General features: G+C 42.1%; 1 protein-coding gene across 1 annotated transcript in view; it reads left to right on the top strand.

Annotated features, from left to right (window-relative positions):
• The window catches only part of MUC2 (mucin 2, oligomeric mucus/gel-forming), a 64,309-nt gene that overhangs the window by 23,709 nt on the left and 24,081 nt on the right, over positions 1-16,519 (top strand). The window contains exons 25-33 of the mRNA XM_053376325.1: positions 715-843; positions 1,271-1,418; positions 1,927-1,970; positions 3,319-3,522; positions 3,757-3,792; positions 4,365-5,036; positions 7,547-8,332; positions 11,667-12,095; positions 13,948-14,394. Of these exons, the coding sequence (XP_053232300.1) occupies positions 715-843; positions 1,271-1,418; positions 1,927-1,970; positions 3,319-3,522; positions 3,757-3,792; positions 4,365-5,036; positions 7,547-8,332; positions 11,667-12,095; positions 13,948-14,394 (2,895 nt within the window). The remainder of the gene's footprint in view (positions 1-714; positions 844-1,270; positions 1,419-1,926; positions 1,971-3,318; positions 3,523-3,756; positions 3,793-4,364; positions 5,037-7,546; positions 8,333-11,666; positions 12,096-13,947; positions 14,395-16,519) is intronic.

Below are 16,519 nucleotides of genomic sequence, written 5' to 3'. Positions count from 1 at the left end.
AAGTAAAACCTGCTAGATCAGGCCAGCATCCTGTTCCATCAGTGGCCAACCAGATGCCTATGGCAAACCTGCAAGCAGGGCCCAAGCACAAGAGCAGTCATTCCTCCTGTTGTTTCCAACAACTGGTATTCAGAGGCATACAGCTCCAAATGTTGATGCAGAGTGTAGCTGTCATGGCTAGTAGCCCTTACCCCAATGTATCTTTCCAATCCTCTTTTAAAGTCATCTACATTGGTGGCCAATGCTGCCTCCAGTGGGAGTCAATGATGGTCCCATTCACAGGGAGCAAAGGCTCCCAATCCCAGGGAGATCCTGTTTGTGTACAGCAAGTTCCCCTTTACAGACACCCTTCCCAATTCATGGATGGCAGGTGGACAAGATTGGCAGGAGGAGTGGTGGTAGGGGTGGGTCCAGTGGGCACAGCCTTCCTCTCCCTTTCCATAGGATTGCAATCCCATAGAGGGAGGTGTCCAAATAAGTCTGTGTTCTGTTAAACCAGAGTGAAGTGGAATTTCAGTTCCATAGGTGATAGAAATGGTTGCACGTTAAGCATAGCTGTCAACTTTTCCCTTTTCTTGCGAGGAATCCTATTCAGAATAAGGGAATTTTCCTTTAAAAAAGGGAAATGTTGACAGCTATGGGTTAAGTGACCTATGTGCAAATATATGTCTGTGACTTGTTTTTATCGCAACTATCGATCTTTTGTTCCAATAGCAATCTTTTGTGAGTACTGGAATCCTACAGATATATGTGAATGGCACTATGAGCCTTGTGGAAGTGACATTGTTACCTGCAAGATCCTTAATGAAGTCAGCACCAACTTTTCAATGCCATATCTGGAAGGTAAGAAACTGCCAGTTACTTTTGGTCTTTAAGACTCTAGTTAGTGCAGTTTGGAATACAGTTCACCCACTGGGCCAAAGCAACTTCCCCCATCTCCCATTCCCTGCTTAATGCATTAGATGCCTCTCTTAACCTGTGTATATACAGGTTTTGCAGAACATGTTTACAGCCTATAAAGAGACACTGAGACACCACAAACCTAGGACTGCCTCCCATGTGCCAGGGATGGCGACCCTGTGACCTTTCAGATGTTGCTGGACTCCAAGTCCCCTCAGTCCCAGCCAGCATGGCAAATGCCAGGGATGGCTGTAGTTCTGCAACATCTGGAAGGCACCAGTTGGCTCCCCTTTTCGCATGCAAATTTTGCTACTATGTCAAGTTTATTGCTGCAATGTAATTTTACGAATCTCATTTTTGTGGGTTCTAGGTTGCTACCCACGATGTCCTCCGGATAATCCTATCTACATTGAAGAGACCAACACATGTGGGACAAGTGATATGTGTGGCTGCTATATTAATGGTGTTTACTATAGACCTGGACAGTCTATACCCACAGATGATCTGTGTACAAATTGGTATGTGAGAATGGAGAGCTGATGGACTAACAGTGGCAGGGAAACATATGTACATGTGTTGATATTTAAATTGCTGGTTTCTTGGTCTGACACACTAGCCCTTTTCATGAATGAGAGTGCTGTTCTGAATAGGAAACTATTTCTTATGAAAGTCTAAAATGAAATTGTCCATGGTGTCCAAGAGTAGGTTGGATTTCCCCCCTTCCTTGGGCAGAGATCCTCTGTCAGAATTCCCACCCCAGACAAAGTACACCTGGCCAACTTTATTTGCAACCTTCTGGGTGACTAACAAAAATATGCCTCTTTAAGAGGATATAGAGATTACTGTATTTTCTGCCTTGTTAAATGTTGCTAATGATATGCATTTAAATATTATTTTAAATGAATTTATAGTGTTACAATGCAGGAGCAATTATAGCCTGAGCATTTACAGAACAGAAGTACAAAACAAACAAATATACAAATCTTCAAGTATTTCATTTCTGAAAAACTTCTTTTTAAATTTCAGTTTCTGTGTTTATGCTGGAGAAACGAAATGTGAACCCCGAAGAGGTATATTTCATCTTGCTGTTTTTCCATTCAGAAAGCAAAATAGTACCATACACTTTCCCCCATACATTTCTCTGGGGGACTGAACAATGATTTCAAATGAGTCCCCTGCTCACTGTATTCTTTTTAAAATTATCATTGAAAAATAACAATAATAAAAGGACAATCTTTTCCCACTTTGCAGTTGTTCCACAAAGAAGGGTAGTAGCTAAGGGGTGGCTAAACATTTTTCTGTAAGCCTGTATTTTGTTTTTATTTATAAGGCACTTATTTCATCTTATAACTTGTCACAGATCGTAATGCCCATCTTACTTTAAAATGCATTCTATACATATTTACTTAAAAGTAAGGCCCTGTTGAGTTCAATGGAGGTTACCACCAAGTAAATGACTGCTTAGCCTTAGGGCAAAACTCTACTGCTACCACCCTGATGTTGATGGCTGGTGGGTTGGGATGACTCATTACTTCCTCTCCACTGCTGATGGTGGGACTCTGCCATGGTGGAGGATCCAAGTTCTGCCATGGTGGATGGGGAACTACTGCCAGCAGTAGCCAGTGGAAAACCCTGAAATGAGGCATTACGGGGTGGGGTGGATCACTGCAGGCTTTGCATCCAAAGCCCTTCAGGCTCCTCAGCTTCACCAGTCCAGAGCTGGCACAGCAAAAATGGGGGGGAACTACCTTCTGCCCTGACCAGCACAATCCACTGTACCTGGCTGGGACTTTGGATTGCTCTGCTGATGCAATTATCCTACAGCATATGGTGGGCCATTTAATATCCCTGCCTTTTAGTTGTATTCTTACTAAGGCCACATTTCCCAGTGGCAAGAAGCCTATCCTATTGTGGGAAACAGCTGATGGTGGAAATTAAGCAGGTGTGTACATCCATGCGGCCTCTGCCTGGCTGAGAATGAGACCATACAGGAAGAACCCACATCAATAGTCCATGTAATTCCAATATGCATATATCTGTCACAATGGTGAGAGATCTCACCACAGGGAACCAGTTAAACTTTCCTTCGTGCTTGCTGCAAATATGAATGAGGCTTAAGTTCATGCATCTCACTTAACAGATTTATTCAACTTTCTAACACCTTGAGCCTAAGCACAGTTACTTGGGAGTAGGTCCCATAAGTTTCAATGGACTTCCTTCTAAGCAGAAGCACATAAAAACATCTTTATAATATTCCAAATATCAGCAGCTTAGATAAACAGTGTTTACCTGCAGTTAACATTCCTATGGAATAACACAGTATTTCCACTCCGGGTTATTTCATTTACATTTTAACTGGCTGTTTTTTCATTATGATTCAAGCAGAACAACTTAAACACACTGCTTTCCTTCCTTTAGGTTGCTGCATATATGATGGTAAAGAATACGAAGAAGGAGAAATAATAATAAATGAGAGAAATGGATCTTTTTGTTTCGACATAAAATGCACAATCAATGGCACTTGGGTAGTTGAAGACATGAGACCCTGCAGTACAACTGCCCCTCCCACAACTACTCTTTCAACTACTCCTTCTCCCACCACCACCACTACTACTACCACAAGTAAGCTTGCAGCATTGTTAATAGTAATGTACATTGGTTAACTATCTTACTAGAGAAAATTGCACTTAACATCAAGCTTGTTTTATACCTCCATGTGCAGCTAAATGGCTTTAATGAAGGCTGATGCTCTCAACATGATATGAAACCTTCTCTATGTCAAATCTATAATCTTATCCAAAACTTGTAAGATTGCAAAGTAAGATTCTCATCATATTTTTCTCTCTCCTGTTTCAGCTCCCACTACAACCTCCACTACACTCTCTTCAACAAGTAAGTGTTGTTAAAGAAGTTGGGGATAAGCCCATAGTCCAGTGGTAGACTATGTGCTTTGCATGACTCAAGAATCAGGTTCAGTCCCTGGATCCATTTAAGAACTAGGACAAAGATTTTTGTGTGAGGCCCAAAAGAGTCACTGCCAGCCAGGGCAGAAAATACTGGGTCAGATGAACAAATAGTATGACTCGATTAGGGCAAATTGATATGTCCCTATATAAGGTCACTGCTCTGATAGTGGTAGTAAAGTTGCCAATGCAAAAGAGAGGAACATGGTATAATAAAGTGAGGCACACATAACTGTGATGGGCGTTCAAAAATAAGAAAAAAAATGGATTGGGATTTTGTGTACAAGACCTTGCGCACTGGAGTGGAGCAATCCCAGGATATAAAGATGCTTGCTTCTAGCTTGGGATGTTCTTTGTTGTGATCTGTAGGGGTGGGAGGGTAGATGGTTGCCCAGTGATCTGTTTTTCCACCATGAAATGATGGTTTTAGATCATGAGGTCATTCATGTGGACCCACTGCCAATGAAGTTCAGGAAAATGACTTTCAAATTTGTCTTGCAGCTCAGTGCTTAATGCTTGCCTGTGAATGGAGTAAATGGTATGATGTCAGTGCACCCGAAGAAGGACCAGAAGGTGGTGACTTTGAGACATATGACGCCATAAGAATTAAAGACGGAAGCAACTTTTGTCCATCAGCTCCACAAAACATAGAGTGCAGGGCTAAAAATGCACCCAATGTGGATATTGCAGAATTGGGACAGAAAGTGGACTGTAACGTCACTTATGGACTCATTTGTAGAAACAAAGACCAAGATCAGAGTCTCTGGACCCTCTGCTATAATTATGAGATACGCGTCAACTGTTGTCAAATCATTCCTTGTGGTCCTACTACGACCACTCCTCCCACCACTACTCCCTCCACTACTACCACTACCACTACCACTACACCAACTACCACTACCCCTACGCCATCTACCACCACAACAACTACCACTCCTACCACTACTTCCACGCCTCCCACCACTACTCCCTCCACTACTACCACTACCCCAACTACCACTACCCCTACGCCATCTACCACCACAACAACTACCTCTCCTACCACTACTTCCATGCCTCCCTCCACTACTACCACTACCCCTGCACCAACTACCACTACCCCTACGCCATCTACCACCACAACAACTACCACTCCTACCACTACTTCCACGCCGTCTACCTCAACGCCAACAGGTAATGCATTAAATGTTACTTTTTGACATTATTTTGAATGAGTGACCATTCATTCACAGAATAGTGAAATATACTGAATGCTAATGAATTCTAATAATACAACTCTTAAAAAGGACATACATACTTTAAAAAATAATAATTGATAGATATTTGTTTTACTTAAACCAGTGTATTCATAAGTTTGCTCCTATTGGCTGCTAACATCAGCCTGATTGCTCATTTTTAGGAATTAGGAATGACAGGAAATATTGCTTTGACTAAGGGCCATGCCTGGTTTTAATGTCTTGCTCCTTGCGTGATGCAGGAAATCCTGAAAAGGGCTTCAGGAACATGCCTGTTTTCTCAAGCCTTTTTTCACCCATTGCAATCACTGAAGTGATTGCTGGCCATAGCTATGCCTTCTGCATTCACACTTGTCCTGGCATGTGGTATACCCTCAAAAGCCCAGGGATCATCGTATGCAGAAGGAATGTGTTCTGAGAACCAACCCCTAAGACAGGATTCATACTGCAGATATCTAACATCAGGTCTCAGGAAATGATTGCAGAATATTTTACCATGACCTACAGTCAGAAGTGGGCATTCAACCTGCAAAAATACAGTTCACATAGAAATGGGTGAATAACGTTACAACACTCTTTTTCTTTTTTTGTGTCTTGCACTGACCTCGCCACTAATCACAACAGTCTTTACACATAAGTTCAAAAACTAAAGATGTGCTATAACTTATGGCATATGTTTATTTTTAGAAGGAAGTTAGAAAATAATATGATGGAGGAGAGGCTAAGTGGATGGTAACTGACTGAGCTATAGGGAATTAATCTTCTGCTGTATATTGCATATTTCTGAGGAGGCGATTCTGAGGAGAGCAAGTCTTTTCATTGCTATTTATAGCTCTCCAGGCTAGGAGAAAATAGCCATTTTTTACATTATATGCTCTCTTAACAATGAACCTTTACAGTGAAATTATTCAATGCATACCTTTTGTGTTCTTCAACCTGTTGATGAATCTGTCTGTAAAGGGCCCTATAAACCCATAATATAGGCTTGCCCACTTTCCCCCTCTGCTTTGCTAATATGGCAAGTCATTGACTGCAAAAACTCATGCCAGGAGAAACCAACAAGCCTCTAACATGCTGCAACATTGGCACCATTGCAGATGTTGCAGTACATGAGAACATTTTAAAGCAGCTACTTAGTTCTTCTCTTGTACGTGTTCTAGAAAGGCAAGCTTTGAAACCAGAAGCAATGATACAGTGGTGCCTTGGAACCTGAACGTAATCTGTTCCGGAAGACTGTTCAACTTCCGAAACGTTCGAGTTCTGAGGCACAGCTTCCGATTAGCCGACAGCTAGGTTTCTGCACAGCAGAAGCCGCGTTGGACGTTCGTGTTCCGAGGAATGTTCAAAAACCGGAGCACGCACTTCCAGGTTTTCGGTGTTCGGGAACCGAAACGTTTGAGAACGGAGCTGTTCAAGTTCCAAGGTACCACTGTACTATGGTTCACTTTGGAATGTTGTAGTAGTGATGAAGCACCTGGCCCCAATTTGCCAAGCAGTGTGATGTCATAGAGGCTGAATGGTGGTGATGTCATAAACAGAGGGTTGCTTAAAAATAAGAGCCAGGGTTGTGAAAGGAAGAGAGCACAGTAAGGCAATGTGAGCAAAAGGAGCCTGAGTAAGAGGAGGGGTGGAGAAGGAGACCTGGGGAAAGTAGGGGGAAGGCAGGAGAGTCGGCTTAGTCACACTTCCCTTTGTCCCATGACTTCCTCCTATTGTCCCGAGTTTTCCAAACATGGGTCTGAAAGGTGTTTTTTGTTGTTGTCCCACTGCTTTTCCTGGGGAAACCTGCTGTTTACTGCTGAATCAGAGCAAACATCAATCTGCAGAAAACCTGATTGATGGCTGTCCCGATTCAGCATAAACACCAGGTTTTCATGGGGAAAGAAGCAGGAGAAAAGAAAAGCACCTTGGACCGGTATCTGGAAATCTCTGGACATGCAGAAGTGTAGATGAGCCTTCAGAGGAAGCAGGGGGAGAGGCCAAGGAGGAGAATGATGAGTGCACAGGAATGCAGGGAAAGGGGATCAGGACACCAGAAGGACTTAGATTCTGGAGGTCTGTGACTGTCTTCTGGTCACAAATGAGGCCTTAAAGCATCCGGTCAAAAAATAACAATAGGTTTTTCCAAACAAATTTCTGTAAATTTCCGAATAAAGTGGCAGGATAAGATAGCAAAATAAAAAGGATTAGTTTGGTTTGGTTCTGAGGAAATCAATTATATTGCTGAGCAAGTGTTTTAATAAGCTGTGAGAGTATTAATGCTGTTGTTAACAACAAACAGACAGTTTATTTTAGCTTTGTACATTAAAAAAATGTTTCTAAAAAATTCAGCTTTGTATTTATTATGACAGTGTTTGCACAACTGGAGCAACAGTTTCCTGCTGTATCACTTTCAAAATAATCTGGGCAATCGCTGAGCTATTTCTCTCTGTTGTTGTTTTACTGCAGTTTGTACCTCCACTGTAGTATGTTCATGGTCGAACTGGATTGATGTCAGCTTCCCACAATATGGCCCACAGTATGGTGACTATGAAACCTATGACAACATCAGGGCAGCCGGCATAGAGATCTGCACAAGGCCAGAAAACATATCATGCAGAGCAGCAAAATTTCCTAATTACTCCTTCAAGGAATTGGGGCAAAAAGTGGAATGTGATGTTTCGACTGGACTTATTTGTCACAATAAAGATCAGACTCCTGGGCCTGTGTACCCTGTAGATATGTGTCTCAACTATGAGATCCGTGTATATTGCTGCAAGGATGAATGCATATCTGGACCTCCAACCACAACTCCTACCATAACTCCTACCACAACTACACCAACTACCACTTCTACCACTACCTCTACTCCATTAACCACCACCACAATTCCTACTACTACTTCCACACCATCAACCACGACACCACCAACTACTACTACTACCATTCCAACACCACCTTGGGATACCCTTACTACTACACCAACTACCACTTCCACCACTACCACTTCTACCACTACCTCAGCACTTACCACTACACCAACTACCACTCGTACCACCACGACATCCACCCCCACACCACCTATCGACACCTCTACCCCCACACCACCTACTACTACGCCAACTACCACTGCTACTACTACCTCCACTGCACCTACAACTACACCAACTACCACTCCAACCACTACATCTACAGCAACAACCACTACGCCAACCACCACTCCAACCACCACCACTACTACAGGATCCACTTCAGGTAATGAATTTTTATTTCATGATTCTGCTTTGCTTGAATGAACTAATCACTCATGGATCAGTTAAATACATTGAATGCTTAAATCGCACAGTATGTTTCTTAAACCAGCTTTACATTACTAAACCTCATTAATATGCATACTTGAATAGTGGTAGAACTTTTGTTATGCATTTTTTTACTTATTTTGTTTTTATTCCTAATTTTCCCTGCATTGACTGCTAAAATCAACCTGATAACGTTTTTGTTTATTTTAGGAATTATTAATTATTTAAAATATTGCTTTGACTAAAGGCCTTTCCCATATTTAGTTCAAGTGAGTGGGCCTCACCTTTTTGTGGCATACTTGCATACATGTATGCAGTCCTTCAGGAATGGTGATGATCGCCTTGGCATTTAATTACAGCTGCTGCCCTCACCAAAGCTGTTTCTGGTCCTGACTGTTTTTGCCTGGATCAGGCATTGTGTTTGTCACTGTGAACATTTACCCTCAGAAGATCAGAAATTCTCAGGGGTGCATGGAATTTTATCTGTTTGCTTATTTATTTATAATATTTCTTTGCCACCATTCTCCATACGATCGCAGGGCAGATTACAACAATAGAATATAAAATTCTAAAAACAAATATAAGTTACAATGACAAAACCAATAAAATAATTCCAAGTGAGCCATAACTTTGTAAATTCAGCAAAGGAGCTGGGCCTTAGAAAACAAAATAGCTTAACTTTCAAATGCTGCAGTAAAAGAATGCATGTTTAGCATACATTGAAAGCTGTGCAATAAAGATGTACCTCTGTAGGGAGGGAATTCCACAATTTTCTGTAAGTCAGCTTAAGATAATAATAATAATAATAATAATAATAATAATAATAATAATAATAATGGCCTGCTGGATCAGGCCAATGGCCCATCTGTTCCAGCATTCTGTTCTCACAGTGGCCAACCAGATGCCTATGGGAAACCCAAAACAGCCTTGGCCCAGTATACCTGAAGAAGCATCTCCACTCCCATCATTCAGCCCGGACACTAAGGTCCTCCTCTGAGGGTCTTCTGCTGGTTCCTTCACTGTGGGAAGCAGAGTTACAGGGTACCAGACAGAGGGCCATCTCGGTAGTGGTGCCCTCCCTGTGGAAAACCCTCCCTTCAGATGTCAAGGGAATAAACAACTATCTGACTTTTAGAAGACATCTGAAGGCAGCCCTGTATCAGGAAGTTTTTAATGTTTGATGCTTTAGTATGTTTCGATATGTGCTGTGGCTGGGGAAACCCAGCCAGAAGGGTGGGGTATAAATAACGTTGTTATTGTTAAGATTCATATTGCATAAATTTTAACATCAAGTCTCAAGGAATGAAGGCAGAATATTTTATCTTAACCTTCTATCACATCTGGGAATTTGACTTATAAGAATACAATTTGGTTAGGAACTGGTGGATGATTTTGACACTTTTGTCTTTTCTCCCCTCCGCTTTTCTTCCACCGTAACCCTTGCCGATGACAACAGGCACCACACGTAAGTACAAAAGCAAGATGGTTTATAAGTTAAGGCATTTGTTTGTTTGTTTGTTTGTTTGTTTTTTAAAAAATGAAGTCAGAAAATACAAGGTTACAAAAATATAATGATGGCTCATTTTACAAGGATGAGGCTACAGGAAGTGTCAGCTGACTAAGCTAGAGGGAATTAATCTTCTACTGTATGTTGCATATTTATATTGATGAGATTCTGAGAAAAGTGAGCATGTGCCACTTCTAGCTCTTTAAGCTAGGAAAAAGTAGTCCTTTTTTACAGTGTGAAGTATCTTGAGAATACACCTCTTCACTCAGTGAAAGTATCCAGTGTATGCCCCTGTTCATCTATTGATGAACAATTTTTTTTGAGATTTTTCTTTTTCTCAACTCCCCAGAACATTTTCATTAAATGGCCTGTACCATGGGTGTTTGGTGGCCCAGTTTCACCTCCCACCACCATCCCCAATGCTCGAGAGCAATACTAGCTCTAGGGCAACACAGAGGTTGCAAAGTGGTGGACAGACTGCCAGTTTAATTGCTGCATTTTCCTGTTACAGTAACAACAGCAGCAGCAGAAAAAAACCCTTAACAAAAAGAAATGGTTCTGCTGTTGCTAATGGGGAGCTCCACCCTTCAAGGAATTGCTGGAGAATTTCGAATTTCAATAGGCCCTTCTTGTATGAAGGGCTCCTAGTGACCTACACAAGTTCATGCCATAAGAAACCCAACTATCTCCTAAGCTTCTGCAATGTTGGTATGGGCATCTTTGATGATGTTACAATTCATGAGGACATGTTAAAGCAGCCTTATTTGCATGTTTCAAGCTCAGAAAGTCCATTTGTTTGAGAATTTTTGTCTTAGTTTCTCAACTAGCAGAATGGGAAAGCTTTCTTTACAAAATGGTTTAGCTGGCCAATTGAAGCTGTTTCCTGGGGTGTGGCTGCTGTCACATGCTGACAGCTTCTAAGAGCCACAAGTGAGAGGAGAGTGCAGAGTGGGAACCAGAGGTGGGCAGACTAGCCCCGGAAAGAGCATGATGTGTTCCCCACCACAGGCACTACCCCTCCCCTAACACCCCATACATCCCGATGGGTCCCAAACCCTTAGTGAGTTAGAGACTTTCGCCTGCATGTAAAGAGAGGCTCCAGCAGATTGCTCGGACAAGACCAATAGCGGGTCCAGTAGTCAAGAAGGCGGTCTCTGCATGTGCTGTAGAGGGAAATGAGGGGCACATGGGATTCGCCAACCTGGGAAGCTAGCCTATCTTGGAGAAGGAAAACTCTGATCCTAAACCTGCACTGCTTTGTGGGATATCTTCGGGACAAGAAAAGGCCAAGGAGTAAGCCCTACATAAATGTGGAGTGGAGTCCCTAAGACAGTTGGATGGTTCCTTGTATGCCTCCTTCCAACAATTCTTCTAGCCAAGTTTGTGCCAAAATATTGATCTACTTTCCTTTGGACCACATCAGCGAGGCCACATCAGCGAGGGGATCTTGTCATCTGGGACCTCCATGTACTGTCCAGGCTTGTTCCCAAGGAGGTCACTTTGGTGCTGCTAACACAGTGATTTGACTTCACTCCCAGAGGCACACTCCATTGTCTCTTGAGACAGATGGATGTCAACCTTCAATGGTATTCCTGGACAAGTGTTTTAAGAAAACACTTTAATAAAATCAATGCTGGTGCAACAACAAGCACTCAGCTTATTTCAGATTTGTATTTATTATGACAGTGTTTGCACAACTGGAGCAACTGTTTCCTGCTATATCACTTTCAGAATAATCTGGGCAATCGTTGAGCTATTTCTATCTGTTGTTGTTTTACTGTAGCTTGTATCCCCACTGAAGAATGTGAGTGGTCCGACTGGATTGATGTCAGTTTCCCACAATATGGCCCACAGTATGGTGACTATGAAACCTATGATAACATCAGGGCAGCCGGCATAGCGATCTGTGCAAAGCCAGAAAACATATCATGCAGAGCAGTGAAGTTTCCTACTTACTCCTTCAAGGAATTGGGGCAAAAAGTGGAATGTGATGTTTCAACTGGACTTATTTGTCACAATAAAGATCAGACTGCTGGGCCTGTGTACCCTGTAGATATGTGTCTCAACTATGAGATCAGTGTATGCTGCAAGATTGATTGCGGATCTACACCATCAACCACAACTACACCAACTACTACCACCACCACAAGTACAACTACCACCACAACTCCAACTACCACTTCACCAACTACCACTATCTCTACAACTACAGGTAGTGAATGTATTATTGCTTCCTGATATTGCTTTGTAGGAATGAACAAATTACTCATAAAATTGAGAAAAATACTGAATGCATTATGAGAGCATGTTTGCATCAGCACATCTAATCATGTTTCTTTTTTCATTTTGATTCTTGAAGGTAAGAGTGTTGCCTCTTTCACATAAATACTCACTTTCTGTTCTTAGGATTGTGGCCTGACTTTCTGCTATCCCTCTATCCTATGTTTACAGAGAATGTGCAGGTGTAACTTTGATGTAGAGTGTATTGGGCAGAATATACATATAATAGGATTATGAATAGCCAGGGTTGTATGAAAGGTCAGAGTGAGCAGCTTCCATCAGAAAAGTAAATTCTCCTTAAAAAATAAATAAATGTAGTGGGAAGGGAAAAGACTCCAATAATCTAGAAAAATATAATAGTTAGATGTGTGGAACATCATAAAGTACGCAGGCTGAGACCCTACCTGGCCGCAGACTGTCTCGCCAGAGTGGTGCGTGCTCTAGTTATCTCCCGCTTGGACTACTGCAGTGTGCTCTACGTGGGGCTACCTTTGAAGGTGACCCGGAAACTGCAGTTAATCCAGCTAGACTAGCAGCTAGACTAGTGACTGGGAATGGCCACTGGGACCACATAACACTGGTCCTGAGAGATCTGCATTGGCTCCCGGTACAATGGTGCCTCACAAGACGAAATTAATCTGTTCCGCGAGTCTCTTCATCTTGCGGGTTTTTTCGTCTTGCGAAGCACGGCGCTTAGCAGCTTAGCGGCTATTAGCGGCTTAGCAGCTATTAGCGGCTTAGCGGCTATTGGCGGCTTAGCGGCTTTAAGAAAACAAGGAAACAAAGGAACAAAGGAAACAAACTCACAAGAACTCGCAAGACGTTTTGTCTTGCGAAGCAAGCCCATAGGGAAAATCGTCTAGCGAAGCGACACAAAAACCGAAAAACCCTTTCGTCTTGCGCGTTTTTCGTTTTGCGAGGCATTCGTTTTGCGGGGCACCACTGTACGTTTCCAAGCACAATTCAAAGTGTTGGTGCTGATCTTTAAAGCCCTAAATGGCCTCGGTCCTGTATACCTGAAGGAGTTTCTCCACCCCCATCATTCAGATCGGACACTGAGATCCAGTGCCGAGGGCCTTCTGGTGGTTCCCTCATTGCGAGAAGTGAGGTTACAGGGAACCAGACAGAGGGCCTTCTTGGTAGTGGCACCCGCCCTGTGGAACGCCCTCCCATCAGATGTCAAGAAAATAAGCAGCAATCCTATTTTTAAAAGACATCTGAAGGCAGCCCTGTTTAGGGAAGTTTTTAATATTTAATGCTGTATTGTTTTTAACACTCGATTGGGAGCCGCCCAGTGTGGCTGGGGAATCTCAGCCAGATGGGCAGAGTATAAATAAATTATTATTGTTGTTGTTGTTGTTGTTGTTGTTGTTGTTTGATTATATAATTTTTCTGCAGAGCTGTTAATAATGTTCCCCGTTTGGGGAGATGTTGAAAAAGAATCATTTCAGGTTGAAAGTCTAAAAAGATGAAAATTTGCTCAAAAGGCATTTGCCAAACTAATATCAACATCAACAATCCATTTTGGTCAACCTGTACATGGATCAAAATGCTGATGAATTTGTGTGAACAGCTCTGAAATCTGTTAAGCGCTATCAGTTTAAGGCTCAAAAGGTTAAGTTTTTAATACCTGAAATAAGAGTTATTTGGCTTGGAAAGATTAGAACTCATCTTCGTGACTTTGTCCTTTCTTTAACTTCCGATGAGCAAATATGTACCTGTGTTATATAATACACACATTTACATGCTTTCTAAATGTGCTTTTATATATATATATATTGCAGAGTGTGTCATATGTGATTGGTCTTCTTGGATTGATACGGATTCCCCAAATGGTGACAAGGATGGTGGTGACAATGAAACTTATGAGAAAATCAGAGAACATGGTATAGACATCTGTTCTCAGCCATCCAACATTTCATGCAGAGCAAAAAATTTCCCTGGCACTTCACTTGAGGAATTGGGACAAAAATTGGTATGTGACGCTTCTGTAGGACTCATCTGTAAAAACACAGACCAAGTCCCAGGTGTGGGTGTGGCCCCAACTTGTCTCGATTACGAAATTAGTGTTTATTGCTGCAGAGACTGTTCTACCACCACAGCCTTGACTACAACCACCACTCCCTACACTGGAAGTACAAGTAAAACTACGACAGTCACAACAACAGAAACAGGAACAACAACAACAGTACCTTGCACAACTGATGAAACAGAACCATGGTCCACTTCAGGTTAGTATAGAACAAACTGTTTGGTATGAAACAATAATATGGTCCACAGGTGAAGTCTGCAGTTGCTTTCCGGAAATCACATTTGCCGCCTTGGTGTTGCATTTTTCTTTCCACATTTTAAAAATGTGTTGGGATGTTGCTAGGAAATGCTTTAAGATGCACATGTTCTCTGAAATGATAATGCTGGTGCACTGTTCCAGGTAATCATTGGTGTGGATATAAATCTGAATTTAACCATAGCTTCTCCAAAAGTTGCATCTACAACTGTTGCTCAGATAATGCATAGCTTTAATAATAGGCATCCTTTTAGCTCCATTATTGTCTCTCATTATGGAACTTCAATTAATGTGTGTCTAAAAATGAAAATTCTGTTGAGAAGCAATTCCCATGTGCTGTTGCTGACGTTGATGCAGGAGCAAACCTAGGTGCACATCTGCATCCACAAAAGGATGATATGCAGCGGGCTGGCTAAATATTTTCATTGGGGTGTCCAACTCGATTCAGGGCCCATTGGTTGTTGCAAATGTTCTTTGTGTACAAACTAGAGCTGGAGAGAAACCAGTGGGGCATCTTGTTGTACAAGGCAGCTTTATAATAATGAAAAATAAATGCATAAACAAACAGACAAACAGTTAGATGGCTCTTTGAAGACTTGCTGCAGCCCTTTTTTTTTTAGCATAGCAAGCATTAAAGCACACTGCCATTTAATAAAATCAGGAGCTTGCTGCTTGAAGCAAATAGCTACACCAGTAGTTACTCTCTAGACCAGTGCCAGCTGATGACATTTTGCAGCCATTTTGCAAAATCCAGCTGCCTTGCAAAGCTTAATAATAATAAAAACAGTGTTGCTTACACCATAGAGAAACTGATTCGGAAATTCTCTCTGAAACTACAAAACTGTTGCCGCTCAGCATAGACAATGCTGAGCTAGATGGAACAATGGTCTGGTTCAATGTAAGCCAGAACCCCATGTTCCAATTCCTGTGGTGATCTATTCCTCCCTCCCTTATTGTGATGCCTGAAGGTCTCTTCATCCTGCTGGATAGTAGGGCAAGTCTTGCTTTGGTCTGTGACTTTAAGTTACAGTGGTACCTCAGGTAAAGTACTTAATTCGTTCCGGAGGTCCGTACTTAACCTGAAACTGTTCTTAACCTGAAGCACCACTTTAGCTAATGGGGCCTCCTGCTGCTGCCGCTCCGCCAGAGCACGATTTCTGTTCTCATCCTGAAGCAAAGTTCTTAACCTAAAGCAGTATTTCTGGGTTAGCGGAGTCTGTAACCTGAAGCGTATGTAACCCGAGGTACCACTGTATTTTTAAATGGTCATTTGGGATGTATAACATAAAGCTGTTCAGCCAATTGCATTGAGAGCAGCGTGACTTCAAATTTTTGATCCAACTAATTTTATAACACAATCCTATGCATTCTCCTGCTGTATTCCATTAGGCTTACTCCCACCTAAAAAATTTTTAACCCACTCTGTGAGCCTTTTTGGTTAAATGAGAGGGTATAGTGCTGTAAATAAACAACAGAGAAAATGTCCATTGGATAGCAGTCTTGTTCAATTAATGTCTGGTTTTAAAGCTGCAGTGCACAGTTAACCATGAAGTAAGTCCCACTGAACACAGTAAGACTTACTCCTGAGCCCAAATGCACATGGTGTTAGCATTTCACTCCTCCATTGCTGGATGTGTGATTGCTATATCACATGTCTGTGTTTACTTTCCAGGCTTGGAAAGCGTGAGAATGGAAGCTAGTCTTATCTCTTCTGTTTTGTACTGTACTTTTGTACTTCTTTGCTCCCTCTCTCGGAGAAGATGTGAGAGGATGCCGTGGTTGCTTTGTCCTGTATATATTGCTTAATAAATCACTTAGAATGCTACTCACTCTCCACGATTGTTTCTGCTATACTCTGCTGATAGAGTGTGCACATGTCTTTAGATATGTGTCGTTGGTGCGCACTGGGACTGATTTGTGAACGTCCCAGGCTGCGCTTCATCAGGAAGATGCCCAGAGAGGTCTGTCTCATTCTGGGGGCTGCGTGTGCCCCCCAGGCATGTTCCAACACATGGGCGTGCTAGTAATTGATTAATTAATTGCACAATCTCCATTCATATGTACTCAAA

The sequence above is a fragment of the Podarcis raffonei genome, chromosome 1 (genome assembly GCF_027172205.1).
Source record: "Podarcis raffonei isolate rPodRaf1 chromosome 1, rPodRaf1.pri, whole genome shotgun sequence".
Lineage (NCBI taxonomy): Eukaryota > Metazoa > Chordata > Lepidosauria > Squamata > Lacertidae > Podarcis > Podarcis raffonei.
This window is presented reverse-complemented; position numbering and strand designations above follow the sequence as displayed.